Raw genomic sequence first — 16,760 nt, 5'->3', positions numbered from 1 at the left:
GTTTTGGAACTTCATTTTAGCTTTTGTGGCTTTAGGGTTAGACCAAAAGAATCTCAGTTGGTTTGGTTTTTTATTTTCTTCAGTGTGGGGCAGTATCATCTTTGTGTGTCGTGATGGAGAAGTGCTGGATGCATTCAGTACTTAATGTGATCAGAAAAACGTCTACAGAATCCAAGAGTGACAGCTGGATTTGCAAGGTTTTCCTTGAAATTGGAAAAGATGATAGATTCTTAAAGCCTTAAGTGCAGCACATGTTTTCAGGTAGTACGTTTCAAGAGTATTTGAAATGTGGATCATGTTTGTACTCAGTGTGATACTCCTGGTTTTACTGAAACTGTTCTGTTTTCTTCCAGGTGAATCTGGACTGGGAAAATCAACGTTAATCAACTCATTATTCTTAACAGAATTGTATTCCCCAGAGTATCCAGGTCCTTCACACAGAATTAAAAAGACTGTACAGGTATGTCTGGGGGAAAAAAACTTCAGCTTGAACAGTGTAACTTGCAATTTAGTAACATAAGGGGATATAGTTGTCATATAAGCACCTATATTTCAAATAAGTTTAGCCATGATGTGAACCACCAAGAAATATTCAGTGTGTCTTTTAGTGTACCTTAGCGATACAAAACTTCCAGGTTCTGAAACTTGTAGTCTGTTGAAGTGTGGGAGCCCTGAAGTGAAGTACTTTGTGTGCAGCCTTTACTTTGGAAACATCATATGGCTGCAGTCCTGTTTAGAAACTGAATGTTTTATTATCAATTAAAATATTGGTTATATCTGTAGAAGTAGGTAGATGTGCTCCAGACTGTTTAAGGCAGGCTTTTAGAAACCTTATGTTAAAGGATTTGACTTAAGTGTGAGGATCTAATGTGTAAAAGCATCCAACACTCTTCTGCAGCCTGTATCCTTTGTGGTACACTCTTTGCCTATCATAAGTTGTTGTTCTGAAGCGTATCTGGGACTAGGGTGAACCTGGCTGACTTTAAGCACTAGACTTACATAGACAGAGAAAGATGTTCCTCCAAGTGCATGATACAACTGAAATATTTAGTCAAAGACTGGAAAACTGAACTTGATCCATTTGTTCTGTGTGATAATTTGCTAGTGATCAATTATATTTTCTCTCAAGAAAAGGAGCATGCTTTTTGTATTATAAAAAGGTTATTAAAAAAAAACTCTTATACTAAGAAATAATGAAATAATTTTGTGGGTAGTTTAGGAAATCATTACGTTTCAGTGGGGTATTTTCTGCCTCCAGAGCAGCTGAATAAGGGTGCATGAGCTCCATTCACCACTCTTGATGCCTGTCAGACACTCGTTCAAGATTTTGGTGAAGATAGCTCATGATAATCTAACTTCATACAAATGAGGACTGGGGATGCTCCCATTGCTGCTGTTGTCCAGCAGAGTTCCTCCAGCTGCACAATGACAGTCTCAGACCACCTCAGCTGTGGCCGAGGTGATTGTGCAATTACAGAGTTGCCATAATGTGATTAAGCCTTGTGTTGAGTTAGGAGGGTACACAAGGTGCTACACAGAAGCTGTAAAATTGAATGCTTTTTTTTTTATTTATTCAATGGGATCAATCAACTGTGCTCCAGTGCTATGATCCACTGACCTTACTGTTTTGTGAAGTTTTTCGTTTGGTTTTGTTTGGCAGGTTTTTTTTAATGCAATCTCAGAACACTGAATAATTACCAGAGGGCCAGGAAAAAAAGTTAGCTATGCTCATACCAAGAAGGTTAAATGGTATTGCTTGTCAGTTAGCTCAACATCGAAGTCTTGAATACTAATACAAAATGCATTCATTGCAGAATATAAATTTTTTAATTTGGAAGAGAGCTTTTGAACATTGAGTTTGATTAACAATTTTTTTTTTTTTTTTCCAAGCTTTGGTCATGTCTGTTAGGCTATTTTATCAATTTAATGTAAAACCATAGTGACTCTGACAAAATGGATTTAAAAGCTTGTTAGCAGGGGCATTAGGCCATTATTTTAATTAAAAGGGTTGAATTTATGTACCTGTTTCAAAGAGATGTTAAGTGGCTTGGAAAAGGTGTGCAAATAGCTAAGGTCTGGTATAATACACTTACTAATGAAATAATTGGTGAATGTTGGAAGACAAAGTGGAAGAGTGACTTTTTTGTTGGAAGAGAGACTTAGTGTGATTTCATTACTGTTGATTACACATTGGTTTAGGTGAAGCTAAACCAATTCAGGTTATATTCATTGACTTACAGTTTAAGTAACTTAACGGTGCGTTGGATTCCTTGTCATTGGAAGATTTTTTTTAATTGGGAAAAATCCTAGAAAGAATTTACACACAAACTTAACAAAAATAAACCACCAGGTCTTTCATAGAGAACTCAGTCCCACCCTGGCTAAAGGTGGATCAGTGTAAGAAAAACTAAACTAAAACTGTGTGTGTAGCTTCTGGAATCTAAATTAAGTACTTCCATCTGTTAGGTGGCAAGATTAGATGATCTGTCCATCCTGACCTTTTGAGTTCTTCAGAGGTGGTTTGATTTTTATTAATTTACTGGTTGAAGAAAAATCCTCATACTTTTCAGGAAGCTTCACTTTATTTCTTTTTTAATATTTTTTTTTTTTTAGGCATGTAAACCTGGGCAGGGGCAGGGGTTGGGTGGGGAAAGGGCTTGGGCAGAGCCCTGGCTGAAAAGCCATTGCATTTTTTCCTACTTCCACTGTGTGAGCTAAAGCCTGAGGGTGGCCGAGAGCTAGCCAAAACTATTTTCAGTAGTGAATTGGGGTCTGTCATGACTTAGCAAATAATATAAATGAAATAAAATATATTTAAAGACCACCTTCCCCCTTAGAAACTAGTACTTACTTTATCTAATGACTATTTTTTTTGTTTGAGTATACTTGCAGTGCAACATTGCTTTGCTTTCAGTTACTTGTTGTGATGAATGAAAAATCAGTCAGTGTAGCATTTTAAAAAGGAAATTGAAACGGTCTTATTTCAGTGTCAGTGTCTAAGTGAGAGTAAAATTGTTTCCCCCTAGAACTTTGAAAATTGTGTATGCTGGCAAGTATGTATATGATGTGGAGGTGATTCCGGTCAGATATAAAATCAAAGAATTAACAGTGGGAGCTGCTCTTTGCATCCATGAGATTTGTACTCTTTGCCAGTGTAAACATTTGAATTGAGGATGCCAAGAGTTTTGTAGGGTAGAGATGAGACAGACCACCAGAGCATCCTAAAATCTTGGTGGTAATAATTGCCTGCTCTTACACGGTGGGAATAACTTACTGATCAGGAATTGTGTAAGTGTCTCACATAGATAAATACAAACTGTGCTTTGGGCTTGAAAACAATCGCAGTTTGAAGTTGTTTTGTGAGGCAGGTCCTTTGTATTAAATCCATGGAAAAGATGAAAAAACAGTTAATAGTGAGTGACTTGATGTCAGGTGAATTCAAAGGAAACTTCTTCAGAAAGTATGGGGTTTGAAATATATTTTCTCTGATCATTATTTGACTCTCTCAAATGGAGTATGGTAAAGGCTTGTTTAATCCATTCAAAGTAGTCAAGCTGTAGCAAGCATCAAGTCATGAATGCTGTGAACTGCCAAGGAGACCCGTGTGACCCAGTTGACTGGAGTGCATGGGAAAATGGCCGTTTGCAGGAGACTTTTAATAAAAAGCTTTAAATTCCAAGACTTGAACTAATGTTTTCCATGAATCCCTTGGGAATACTTGTAAATCAGATGATAGGATGCAGTTGGATGCTTAACTATGAATGACACTAGTTTGCAGTGATTGTCTGGATCTTTTCCAAATGTTACTGCTTTCTGTGCCTTTGACCATGTATGGACACATCCATTTAGGTTAGAAAAATGCAACTTTACAGAGGCTTTGTGGCAGGTTCTTCAGCCACTGTCTCTTACCAGCAGTCTCTACCACTTACAATATATGGTGAATATTGGTCTGTTTGTCCACAACACAAGCACAGGACATCTAATTTGATCAACTAATGTTTCTTGTTCTGTAGGTTTTTGAAAGCCCCGCTCTGATAGCAAGATACCTACATGAATTTATGAAGAGTAAGAATAAATTTAGATCCTCACGACTCAGTAAGGTATTAGCACTATCTGCAGGGATTCAGTCAGTGCAAGCCATTTGTCAGAAGGTGACTTCACAAATTCAGCCACACTTACCATTTTACAAGCATACAGAATCAGGAAAAATGTTTGGCGTGGCATTTCTGAGGATCTGCTGACCTTCCTTTTCCTTTGTTATAAACACACATTCAAGATAATGTTTTATTAATTGCTTCTTTTGTAAAAGCATTCCACTGTGAGGGCTTAGTAATTTAATGGTTCTTGCTGGGAATTTTTGTGCTGGAGAATAAAGCTGATACCTTGTAGCACTTGGCAAGAGTACAGCTCTTAACTTTATCATCTCTAGTATTTTGAAAGTGTTACAAGTTTTTATAGTTGCAGAGAGCTTGGTTATAGAAGGGATCTGTGGTTACTGTATGCAAGATAGCAAAAAGAACGTGAGGAATCAGAAGTTATCCTGTGGGCTAAAGCTTGTGAGTAGTAAACACTTGGCTGAGTTGACTGTGTGTCTGAGGATTACTCTCTCGAGTTCTGGCATTGACTGTGTGCAATAAAACTTCTCCATAGAACTCTAGAGAGGGGAGAAATACATTCACCACAATTAAAACTGAAGTTTTTAAAGCACTGCGTTTATTCCTAGGTTCTCATGGTTTTAGACTGGACACTTTTGGAAAGAGGAGTTGTACAGTTAGTGAAAGGGTAACTTGGTGGTGTCTTAGGCTGGTGGGTATGGGTATTTTTTTTTTTTAATTATTTCTTTATTTTAAATCTTCCTAACCTTGCAGTAAGGTCTCCTTAAGTAGGAGATTGAATTGGGTGGTCTTGAAGTCCACCCCACCATGAATTCTTCTGTGACTAGCATCCAGGTAGCCCAGTGTTGGGGACTCTTGTTTTATGAAGTGGACTTACTGGGGTTTTTTTGTGTTTTTGTTGGGTGAGGAACCAGCTCATGATGGTTGCATGCTGTAGACAGCCATAGTACAGCTGAGTTAATTTTTTTGAGACCTAGCAGCAAAAGGGATTGATCTGGCTTGGATAGGATCCCTACTGATGAGTAGATAAAAAGAACAACCTGGATACTCAGAGGTTAAATATGGAGCTTTCTTTGCAGTTAGTTACTGTTTTCTGTGTTTCTATTCTCTTCTGAATTAGAATCAGTGTTTTGCTTGTGCAAGAGGTATTTAGTTTGACTTTCTGCAGCGTTCATTTATCTTGTAGATTTACGTTGCATCACATAACCAGCGATTACAAAGTGTTTACAACAGCGTTCAGGTGTGGCTGTGAGAGAGTCTGTTTCGCCTGTGTAACTAGGGATGTGCAAGTGCTTAAGCAGCGTTGATACGATCTCTCTCAAACCTTGAGCTGGTCAAGAGACCGTGCAGATAGGATTTATTATCCAAGTGTCTACTCTCTCTGAAAGTTCATTACTAAATGTTCTTGCCTAGTTAAATATAACTTCCTTTTCTCTCCCCAGTTAGGGTTCAGGAGGCTTAAGAAATGTTGAGCAATGAGCAACAAGGTGGCATCAATGTCTGCCAGCTAATGTGTGGCTCTGAATAAATGGCTCGCACGGTTGATTTCTTGAATCTGTATCTGGAAAACAAGAGTCACTAGTGATTTAATAGAAATTGTCTTAATATCAGGGAGACAACTATGATTAAATGTGTGAGCAATTGGAAAGAGCCAACACGCTAACAGGAGTTTGTCGTTTCTCACTGTTGTGGGTCAGACTGTTGCGACAGTGGCGTACAGCATTTTCTCAGGCAGATACACCTGACGTTTGCGTTATCAATAGTTACTATTAGTAGAAAGAAGGGGTTGGCAGCCCATTTGCTGCGTAGCCTAAGTTTTCTGTGTCATGACATGCTTAATCTGTTTGATGACATGCTTACTGCAGGCTGACTGAGCTGCGCTGCAGATGGGTGGTCACCACTGGAGGCACGCGTTCCCACGCCCACATCTTGCACCATGCCTTGTGCTGATGCAGTTGCCTTCTGAGCCAGGTTTCCATCAGTGACCTGAGCTAACAGAGCCAATCCATTACGGTCACGTGAGGTCTAGCTCAGCAGATTGCAGCTAGATTGTGTTACCTTCCAATATCAATCTGTTTGTAACAGGAAACCATCACTGCCTACGATTCCTTTCCCAAGCATTAATTATACTGGCTGAAGAATAAATGTATTATTAAAAATACATTAACAGGACTAGAAATGTAGAGTCTAAGGTGCTTGGGGGGAGGATTAGTTTTGAAAAGTGTAATTTTCTTTGAAGTGACTGAGGTTTGTAATTTCATGAAGTATAATGCCTGGTTTATCAGAATGTCTGGATATCTAAGAACATTTTTTTTTTTTAATACTGGCATTAGTATTGTTTGTTAGGGTTTTTTCCCATTTTGACAGGAGTTAAAATATTAAGATATCCTATATACTTAGATGGGTTCTTTTATCACTGACTTTGTTTAAATTATGACCCCTTTTTTTCTTTAAAACATAATAATTATCAAAGTATTGGGATTTTATAAGCAAAACACGGACTCGGTATCCCTCTGAAGCAGAAAGGTCAGCAATTCTTTGTCAGACTTCTTAGTCATTGAATGATTTTCCCAGTGTTTAAGATGGGTGACTAAATTGCTAAAAACTTAATCTTATTCATTTTACAGGTTGAGCAGTCAAAAGTTTTAATCAAAGAAGGTGGTGTTCAGTTACTACTTACAATAGTTGACACACCAGGATTTGGAGATGCTGTGGATAATAGTAATTGGTAAGACATTCTTTGTATGTTCTCCCACAATAATTCTGAATTGTGCTTTGTGTGTGTGAGATATAATACCTTGTGACTTCTTTTTTAAATGCACACTTCAATCTTCAGTTAAAATATTAACACTTTTAAATTTTCAATTAGCTGAAAACTTTAACTAAGGTAGTTCCAAGTACCTTTATAACTCGATTGAAATGCTGTCAGCTTTTCCCTTTGAAGTGAATGGAGCATTTGGCTCTTTATCCACACATGCAGTGCACAGGCTTCTGTGCTGTCACAAGATGTGACCAGTAAAGTGTATTCCTTTGGCTACTCTTCTTAAGTGTTCTATTTAATGCTATTACAATGAAGGTGATTGTGTTTGAAAGGGTTTTTCAGTGAACTCACAGATTGTGTCTTCGGAGCTGTGTAACTCAGTTGTATGTTGAGGAGATGGTCACTTAAAATGTGCTGTGTTGAAGTCTCTTAATTTAAAAAAAAAAAAAAAGGCAAGCCATGGAGAAATAGTGTACGTCTTATTTCTTAGCAAAGACAGACTTTTTTACATAAATGATGTAACTTACAGGTTTTTATTCATGTAACCTCTGCAGTTGGCAGCCAGTTATTGACTACATTGACAGTAAATTCGAGGACTACCTGAATGCAGAGTCTCGAGTGAACAGACGTCAGATGCCAGATAACAGAGTGCAGTGTTGTTTATACTTCATTGCTCCTTCAGGACATGGGTTCGTATTAGTATATTTTATGTTTCTTTTCTCTTTTATCTCAGATAAACATCCAAATTTGGCATTCTTAGTTATGTAAAGTTCCAAATAGGACTGACTTAATGACTTGCAGACTGTACTTAATTTCAACATGAGCTTACTTTGGCTTGTCAACACCAGCAAGCCAGATTAGAACACCAGAAAACATGATTGCGCATTAATTACGTAACAGAAAAATAGTATTAGAACAATTAAAAATACACAGGTGTCTACAAGTGCCAGGTCTGTTTGTGATCTGTATGTCTTTTGTTCACATTAGGAGAAACTGGTTCATACTTCAGGAACAGGATTTTTTCTTTCCACTCTTCCTCCCTCCCTTTGATTTTAATAATAAATTGAAGATGGGAAGTTTCATGCATCCTTATAAGCATTCTTTAATTCACCTGGGGTGGCATCCTTTGTCTAGTGACAATTCCAATATAGGCATTGTGGATTTTTTCAGTTATTATGCAATCTTCCAATTCTGCTGAGTTTTTAACTTGATCAGACTTCTATCTAGTGGTGGAGAGCGAGAACTGCATTTCCACAGTGTTAGATGCAGGCTGACTATATCTGGAATTGGTTGCTTAGCATGTTATCATTGTATTATAACTGATTAAATCTGTCAGAGACTCTTCAGTTATACCTTCAAAGCCCGAAGGAGGAGAAGATAAGTAGCCTATTCTATTGTATGGGTCAAAAGTAGTAGAACTTGCTGAAGGGAATAATGAAGGAATCTGAGGAGTATTCCTCAGGCAGTGAAAAATGCCAGCTTGTGCATTACACTCAGCTTCTGTAGCTAGCATCAGATTGGTTCTAATAATTTTGAACTAGACAGAGCTCTGTCAAATTTGGAAAGAAATATTGGAGGGTGGAGAAGAGTTTTTGTTTTGTAGACTTCCCTTAACTTTTTTTTTTTTGTTCTTCAACATGCATGTTTGTAATGTCAGTTTTGCTCAACATGCATTGTCAGTTTTAAATGAAACACTTGAATCCTTGGCATATACTGTTTTACTAGTGTGCAAAATCAAAATGTTATTTAAATAAAGGGAAAAGATCCATTCCTTGTGTTAGCCAATCTTTTTTGAGCATAACTTTCAGATTCTTCAAAAAACATTTGTCTTCCCTCCACCCCCACCCCCTGCCCTGCCCTTATTTCTTAAAACTTTCTAAACCAGCGGGAGGTACAAATTGTTTGTGAGGAAAAATAGAGGTAATGCTTCAGATAAATTAAATTTTGGTCACTGAATTTGTAAGGCTAAAAGCTAGAAAAGTGTGTTCCTTCTTAAAGGTATTTCATGTTATTCTTGGTGGGAGAGGAGAAAGTGTAAAGCTGAGCTAGGTTTGCATAGTGTCTTTCAATTACTGGAGTAAATGCTTGGAATTGTCATCTGATTAAGGAGATGAATGGAGCACGGAGAAAACTGGTGCTGCTGTTAGCATTCATTTCCTCTTTTAAGATACTCTCTTCTCTGAAAGGATGTTGCTCACTTCCTACCTGGTGCAGTCTTCGGTCACGCTTCCTGTGCAGACAGCAGCACATGTAACCCGCCGAGTAGCGTACTCTGCGCTCTTAATAATGCATGATTGTATTTACATTGAATTAAAGCATTTGTAGGTGGACTTACTTCTGTTTGTTCTTATGCCTTAAAACAAAGCTTAGAATTTTGGTGGCAGGTAGAAAATATTAAATTGAAGTTACGTATATATTCTTTAACGTTTTCTTTTTTCTTTTGTATATGTGTGTATATGACTTGGAGAAGATAAATTTGAGTACCAAATTAATCTGGTTTTAGTGTTGCTAATCCTAATTTCTTTTATATGAGAAATAATCTTGTTAAATCCTTTAAGTGCATCCTTTAAGCCTGACTAAACTTGCTGTAATTCTGAAGCATTAATGCGTCAAAACCTCTGTGGCTTTGCTTTAGCAAGCAGGAAATATTGACCACTTTGACCCACATCAGTGGTTTTTTTATGTACCCATATGGTGGGCATTTTAGTTTTTATGTCATTGTCATCCACTTTCATAATGGTCTTTTTGTTATACACAGTGATTTACAGAGGAGATATTTCTCCTTCATTTGTGTACAGGCCACAGTTAATGGTGTTCAGCAATTTAATGTATAAAAAAAAAAACTCACAGCCCACTCTGAGGAAGAAGCATACAAATAAACGTGACTTTCAGAAACTGAAACTTGGGTATGTGAACAGAGCATGATTCACAAGAGTCAGGCTTTAAATTGGGGCTATCTTCCAACTAATGACTCGAGCTTTACTACCTTCGTAGGAGAGTTCTTACCACTTGCTTAAATGAGTGTAATTTCACCTAGCAGAAGTCTCATGACTACTAGTAACGTTCATTTGTGATTTATTCCTCTGGTATTGTCCAGTGCTGGGGGATTTCCTGTAGCAGTTGCAGGTAGCCTTCTGAATTTCATTCAAACATCTATCACTCATAAATCAGTGTCTTAAGAGTAGTTGACAGGACAAATCTTGAATCATTTGTACATTCTTGTTTAATTAATATAAATTGCAAAGCTCTAATGCTGTCTTTCAGACTTAAGCCTTTGGATATAGAGTTTATGAAGCGCCTGCATGAAAAAGTGAATATCATTCCACTTATTGCCAAAGCAGACACACTTACACCCGAGGAATGCCAACAGTTTAAAAAACAGGTGAGTTGAAAGATTAATATTTACAAGATGGGATAATTTAGTAAGTTGGTCCCTATGGAAATGGTGAGATTTAACTTCTTACATGCAAAGTTTGAACCCTGAAGCAACGACTTGAGACAGCAAAGCTGAGTAATTTATATCTCTAGATTTAATTATATTTCTTGGTGAAATAATCTTGTTTCTGTCCTCAGGGGAAGAGGTTTCAAGTGTAGTATGATTCTTGGCAAGTGAAATAATTCACTGCTGAGATAAAAATCAGAAAGGGAGGAAGGGAGCTTTCAAGATATAGGTGCCTAACAGAAGTTGTGTGTTTGGATTAAAAAAAAAGGTATTTAACAGTATTACAGTATTATTGACTGTATTGTGGTATTCACTGTTGTGTCGATGCACTGTATTTATTAAAAATGCCTCTGGTATTAGATGTGAATCAGTATACCTGTTCAGTCTTGGGCTGTGGTAATGCATTTTAAAGATTATGAGATAATTCTAACATGGATACAACTGATATAATTTCTTTGTATTTGTAGAATAAATTTGATATTAATGTCTCCAAGTGGTTTATGTTTTATTTCAACTATATAATCAGAGTGGAACATTTAGGCTTTGCTGTGTTGTATGGAGGACCCAGAACAGGACAAGACAAGGCATGAAGTTCGTTTTATTGAACTGTGTCCAGTCCTAGTTTAGAAGAACACAGGTTCTGAAAAGAGTTGGCATTAAGAGATGCTGTGTGCAAAGCTCTTGATTTAAGACTAAAAACTAAAGGACCTTTTTTTTTGCCTTGGAAAAACTTAAGCAAGGTGCTATAGACCTGAAATCTGTTTTGGTTGAATTTCATGGGTTGTTTTTTTGTAAAGAAGGAAAAAATGATAGAATGCAGAGTATTTCTTGATATATAAGCAGCTTTATCAATGAGTTTATATTAAATAGGGGGGAGACTTTCCCAAATTAAACTTTGAAAATAAGTCCTTGCATTAATTGGAAACTAATGTTCTTACAAGATTGCAAACCCATGAACCAGAAATATTCCCCAGAGCTCTGCAGCGTAGCTGTCAGTTAAGTGGTCTAATATTTTTCTGTTCTAAAATTCTGGAAAACTAATCAGCTTGTTTTTAAAAATACCCTTCAGACAAATGAGGCACCAAAGCAGTACAGGCTCATTTTTGATGACGCTGTCAGTTATTCTTAAATTTTTATTAGTGCTTGCAAATATTTTTCAATACAACGAACCGGTAGAGTCAGTCCATCAGTCACGAGCTCTATTAAAATAGGCAGGTGATCCTGCCTCGAGCAACGGATGCTCAGGTGAGCTAGAAACAGAAAATAGGAGTGACAGCAGTAGCTATTGTGGGAATTCAGAGGGCTGAAGGATGCCTGCAGTTGCCTAGTCCAGGTTTTTTTTAAGGTACTCAATTGCTAGACTAGTCTGAGAATTTAAGCTGTATTGTATGAGTTTTTGCCTGTGCAGACAGAATTCCCATCAGTGTAAATCTGTTTGCCCAGTTTAGAAAGCTGCCATTCATTTTTGCTACCTTGTACTGATGGATAGTATTCTGTTAATTGTGAGGCTCTGGCTCTGAACCTGTCTTCTGGCTAAGAAGAGCTGGTCGTGCTCATAATCCGTTGGGATCACCTGATGTTGTTAAGTGCAAGTTTTATGATGTAACATGTCACCTTAATATGCAGGGATCTTAGAAATAAACAAAAAGAGAACCACATTGCAGCAAAAAATAAATTGAGTTATTGCAAAGTATGAATCCCTCAAGCAAATAACATATTTTTGATTTTAGATAATGAAAGAAATCCAAGAACACAAAATTAAAATATATGAATTTCCAGAAACAGATGATGAAGAAGAAAATAAGATTGTTAAAAAGATAAAGGTAAAGAATTTTCTTTTGAAAAACGCTTACAAGGGTGGAGGGTGGAGAGGGAAAAGCATTTTGTCGTTATTGAAGAACCCACCAAAATATTTAGAAGTTAAAAATCTGATGTAAAGCTATTCTAAGAGTCACTGTTCCTCAGCAGTGGCAATGAATGACAGTCTTCTCAGACAGATGACTTAAGCCCTTTAATGGCTAAAATTCAGAATGAGAGCACTAGAATGCTCATTAATAAACTCGTAAAAGATCACTTTGTTTTATTTCATTCCTATTTGACTTCTATCCACCTACCACATTGTTTGTGAGCTTTGAAGGAGGCAAGGATTGTCCTTCAGACAGAGGTGTGCAGTGGCACAAAGTGTGTGCATTAGTTGATAGCTGTCTGACTAATTGATATATTGAAACCTTAATGGAGACAAATGACTAAAAAAAAAAATAAATCAAAAAGGCTGCCAGGCTGTTGAAAGGCTTTTTATTTGCTTACTTGTTTTTTTGGGTTTGTTCTTTTATGCTGAAGTCCATCTCATATACATTTCTTGAGCCTTGCTTCTATTTGTTCAGTAGCTTTAACAGCCTGTAAGAGCTTTTACATTTGTTAATGTAGGAGTCACCTACGACAGAACACAAATAGCACAAATGGAAGATATTCTGGGACTAAGCCTGAAGGACAAGAGCAGAATAAAAGCCAGGACAAAAGTCCAAAATGCTTGGCTTTGTACATTGTTCCTTTCAGCTACTTGAAGCTGCTCTTGGCTCCTTTGTTGCTTGTTACACTGGAGGGATTCTTGGTTCAGCTGAAAACAAGGACTTGAAGTAGTTCTTTGGCAAACCCTTTGAAAAGTGGGTACAGGATCCGGTCAAAGTAACAGTCCTTGTAGCCAGTGGGAATATGATGATAAACAATTACTGTGCAATTGATTAAATAGGAAATGGTTTGCCTGTTGCTTAGCTTGCTTAGTAACAGTAATGTCTGTTTCTTAGCTAGATGTACAGAATACAGGAGTGTAAGGAATTTCAGAGGGGGGTGTGTGGGTATGTGTGTCATTAACCCAGACAGAGGTCAGCAAACATGACTATTCTTGCAGTTTGGGGAAGCTGCATTGCAGTGTTAGAGCACCGAGCTACCTTACGTCAGGTTTATACACGGGCATGCTTTCGGTATCTTTTGGCAGTAGAAAATTTGATTTTTAAAGTAATACTTTATCTTGTAGGACCGTTTACCTCTTGCTGTGGTAGGTAGTAATACGATCATTGAGGTCAATGGCAAGAGAGTTAGAGGAAGGCAGTACCCATGGGGTGTTGCAGAAGGTAAGGCTTTCTCATTATTTTTATCTATTTAAAACTTACTAGACATTAGTCTGTACTTGAAGTGTTTGAAATACTTAATTTGAATGTGCTTTGGTCTGGAAATGTATTGAATATACCATTTTGTTATTCTGACAGTCTTGAAACAAGGTCGAGGTTCAGCAACATGTAACTTTGCAAGCAGATTCCTGTTAAAGCCTCCCTGAGGAGTTGTAAAACCTGTAGTAACTTACTGCAGTTGATGATGAGGCTTAAAATACAACTGTTTACTAGCATTCTTATTTTGATTTTGTCATATAAAAACTATTTCTTAAATTCTTCTTTCTAGAATATTCACAGTATAAATGTTAATAATCAGCTTGATGAGAGTAAATTCAATTTAAAGTTTCTGGGAAAACTTTTTTTTTCCCCCAAAAACATCTGAGTCTTAATCACTGAAGTGTAGCAACAGGAAGGTACCTGGTAATGAATTGAATACTTTTGATAATTCCTTTTTTTAAAAATTAATTTAAAACTTACTTTCTACTGTTACAGAGGCTTGAAGATAACTGCATGTTCTCCTGGCTTGTGCTTTAACGCTGGTCACTTATTTCAAATGGCACATGAAAAATAAAGCTTGCACCATGCTGTGTAGTGAAACAATCACTATAAAACAGTTTTTCCATGATCATTGAACTTTTTCCTTGTAGTGTGCATGTATTCAATAAAGAGAATTTTTTTTTTCCCCTCACTATTTCTGCTTTCCAAGGGCAATGGGCTATAAATTTGATGCAGAGTAAAATAGACAAAAAAAAAAAACCCCAACCACCAGGCAGAGTGTGGACCAGTACTTTAAAGAGAAGTGCTGTAGCACTTTGAAGTGTATGTCTGGCAGGAAATGAGGTTTGGCAGAAAGTAAAAACCCAGCTGCACCAGAGAGGATCAAGCTTTATTTTAAGGCTCTTACATTAGCATTTGGAAATGTACAAAATGGTGCTGCTTTTCTTTATTTTCGAATAAAATTCATACATGTTTCCCACTCCTGTGGTTGTACAGCTTTTGGAAGGGAAGAAGTGCAGCCTGAGTAAAAGGCCCCTCTTTAAGTGGCTTTCAGTCTGTCGGCTACAGACGGAATACTCGGAGATGATGCTTTTTGGGGAGTATGACTTCATGTCCTGTTGGAGCAGAACTTACCAGTTTGTGTAAAACCATGGAATAAAATAATGCAGGAGTGCAGATACAAGATGAACACTGAACTTACTTGGGTTATTTTAAATCCTTCATCCTGTTTTTCTTCCTTTTTCCCGTGAAAATGTCCATCTCTGTTTCAGGGGCACATTGGAACCTGCCTCGTGCCTTTCTTTTGTGAGCACCAAGAGCTTTGTGTGTTGCCTTCTCTGCACGCCAGAGCGTTCTGGGGTGTGCATTTTTCTACAGTGTCATTTAATTATCTATCAGGGAAATGCTACTCTCAGCATCAGGCTCTTCTACAGTAATGAGCTGATAGGCACGGCTGCAATAGGTGGCATCTAAGGACAGCTGCCAGCCCTCTCTTTTGGTCTGTAGGCAGGCACATACAATCAAATATATGACCTTCCTTTGCTTAGTTAGTAAAGAACTAAATCCACATTAAAATTAAGACTTTTGCAAGTCATTTCATGGGGCAGGGAGAAATAGATTGTCTGTCTTCTGCAGGGTTTGGATCTAGCTGGATCTAGACCGAGGTCTTTGGTTAGTATCTGATCCTTAATTGTACAACTCTGCTGTCAGGGCCTCCGAAGTATCAGAAAGTTGGTTAAACTGGCAAAACTGTGTTTTTGTTGCGGTAGCTTATTGTGCTGTACTGACTTGGAGGACAGTTTGCCAGTATGGCTCAGGGGAGCATAGGAACTTGCTGGTAAGATATATTGATATATTGTTAATGCTCTCCTACTGTTTACACACACACTGGTTGAGTAAGGAAGGGCTGGAAGTATTCTGTTGTTGGAATGAACGTAGGAGATTGGTGACACCTAAAAGCCTGACCTCTGTGTAAAGCACATATTTTGGTTGGCGTCTCAACAAAAATTTACCTCTTTCTATAGTTGAAAACGGTGAACACTGTGACTTCACAATTCTGAGGAACATGTTGATAAGGTAAGTAACTTACAGGTAACATGAAGTTTTCCAGTATGTCTGAGAGACTGGAAAGTCATATATTGCAGAGAAAAAAGGATTTGAGCTAGTGAGTTCATATTAACCCTCATATTTTTAATTGTAAACAGTATCTTACACTTTATGACATCTTATTTAACCACATATTTTGCAAACAGTGGTAGTGGTAATGATTTTTTTTAATAGTTCTCTTTACTTTGTGATTACTTGTTCTTAAAAATTGTAATAAACCATAGGAACCCAAGTTGTCTGTTAGTGCTGATGTATACTTAGTTGTAGGTATTTTTTTTTTTTTTTAATTTTCAGTGCTGCAGTTGTCTAAAGCAAGACTGCCTGTGCTTGGTTGTGTTAGGCACTGAGTCCTGTACTCATAGCAGTTCAGTAACATCTGCTGTTACAACTGTTAGCTTGATTATTAAGCTTTGCATTTCTCCAGGCTGACAATGGAAAACTATTAAAGGAAGCTAATGTTTTTATCTTAATCTTGAACTTTACTTTTAGCTTTTGCAGACTTAAAAAATAGAAACTAGGAAGTTTTGGCTTGCTTCTTGTTTCTTGCCTGACATGCTTTGGCATACCTGCTACAGTAGTAATACACAGTTTTCATATCTGTTCTCCAAATACTGGAAAGTTTATCCACAGATTAGTCCTGTAAGTTGATGTTTGAAATTGGGGGAAGTCTCACAGTTTCAGAACGTCACCAGATTCAGAAAACAACATACAATTTCCCAGGCAACTAGTGATAGGACAAGAGGAACACAGCCTCAAGCTTCGCCAGGGGAGGTTCAGGTTGGACATTAGGAAGCATTTCTTCTCAGCAAGGGTCATTAGCCATTGGAAGGGGCTGCCCAGGGAGGTGGTAGAGTCACCATCTCTGGAGGTGTTTAAGAAAAGACTGGACGTGGCACGTAGTGCCATGGTCTAGTTGACAGGGTGGTGTCAGGGCAATGGTTGGGCTCGATGATCCCAGAGGTCTCTTCCAACCTGGTTGATTCTGTGATTCTGTGAATACTGCAAACTTGAGATAGTTCAGTGCAAAATAATCTGGTATTTCTGCGACTTTGCTGTCTTGACAGCTCTAATGGAAATGGAAGAATGACAGCATTGTGGGGATTGGGACATTAGTGGAGGGGTATAATTTAATTAAGTCAATCTGCAAAATGAACATGGAGTGATTTTTC

General features: G+C 37.6%; 1 protein-coding gene across 2 annotated transcripts in view; it reads left to right on the top strand.

Moving 5' to 3' along the window:
- The window catches only part of SEPTIN7 (septin 7), a 64,186-nt gene that overhangs the window by 36,476 nt on the left and 10,950 nt on the right, over positions 1 to 16,760 (top strand). For both annotated transcript variants that reach the window (XM_068404643.1, XM_068404642.1), the window contains exons 2-8: positions 354 to 460; positions 6,743 to 6,843; positions 7,431 to 7,565; positions 10,141 to 10,258; positions 12,049 to 12,141; positions 13,353 to 13,449; positions 15,510 to 15,561. In XM_068404643.1, the coding sequence (XP_068260744.1) occupies positions 354 to 460; positions 6,743 to 6,843; positions 7,431 to 7,565; positions 10,141 to 10,258; positions 12,049 to 12,141; positions 13,353 to 13,449; positions 15,510 to 15,561 (703 nt within the window). The remainder of the gene's footprint in view (positions 1 to 353; positions 461 to 6,742; positions 6,844 to 7,430; positions 7,566 to 10,140; positions 10,259 to 12,048; positions 12,142 to 13,352; positions 13,450 to 15,509; positions 15,562 to 16,760) is intronic.

This window comes from Nyctibius grandis, chromosome 7 (assembly GCF_013368605.1).
Source record: "Nyctibius grandis isolate bNycGra1 chromosome 7, bNycGra1.pri, whole genome shotgun sequence".
Taxonomy (NCBI): domain Eukaryota; kingdom Metazoa; phylum Chordata; class Aves; order Nyctibiiformes; family Nyctibiidae; genus Nyctibius; species Nyctibius grandis.
Note: the sequence above shows the minus strand (reverse complement) of the source record. Positions and strands in the feature narration are given on the sequence as shown.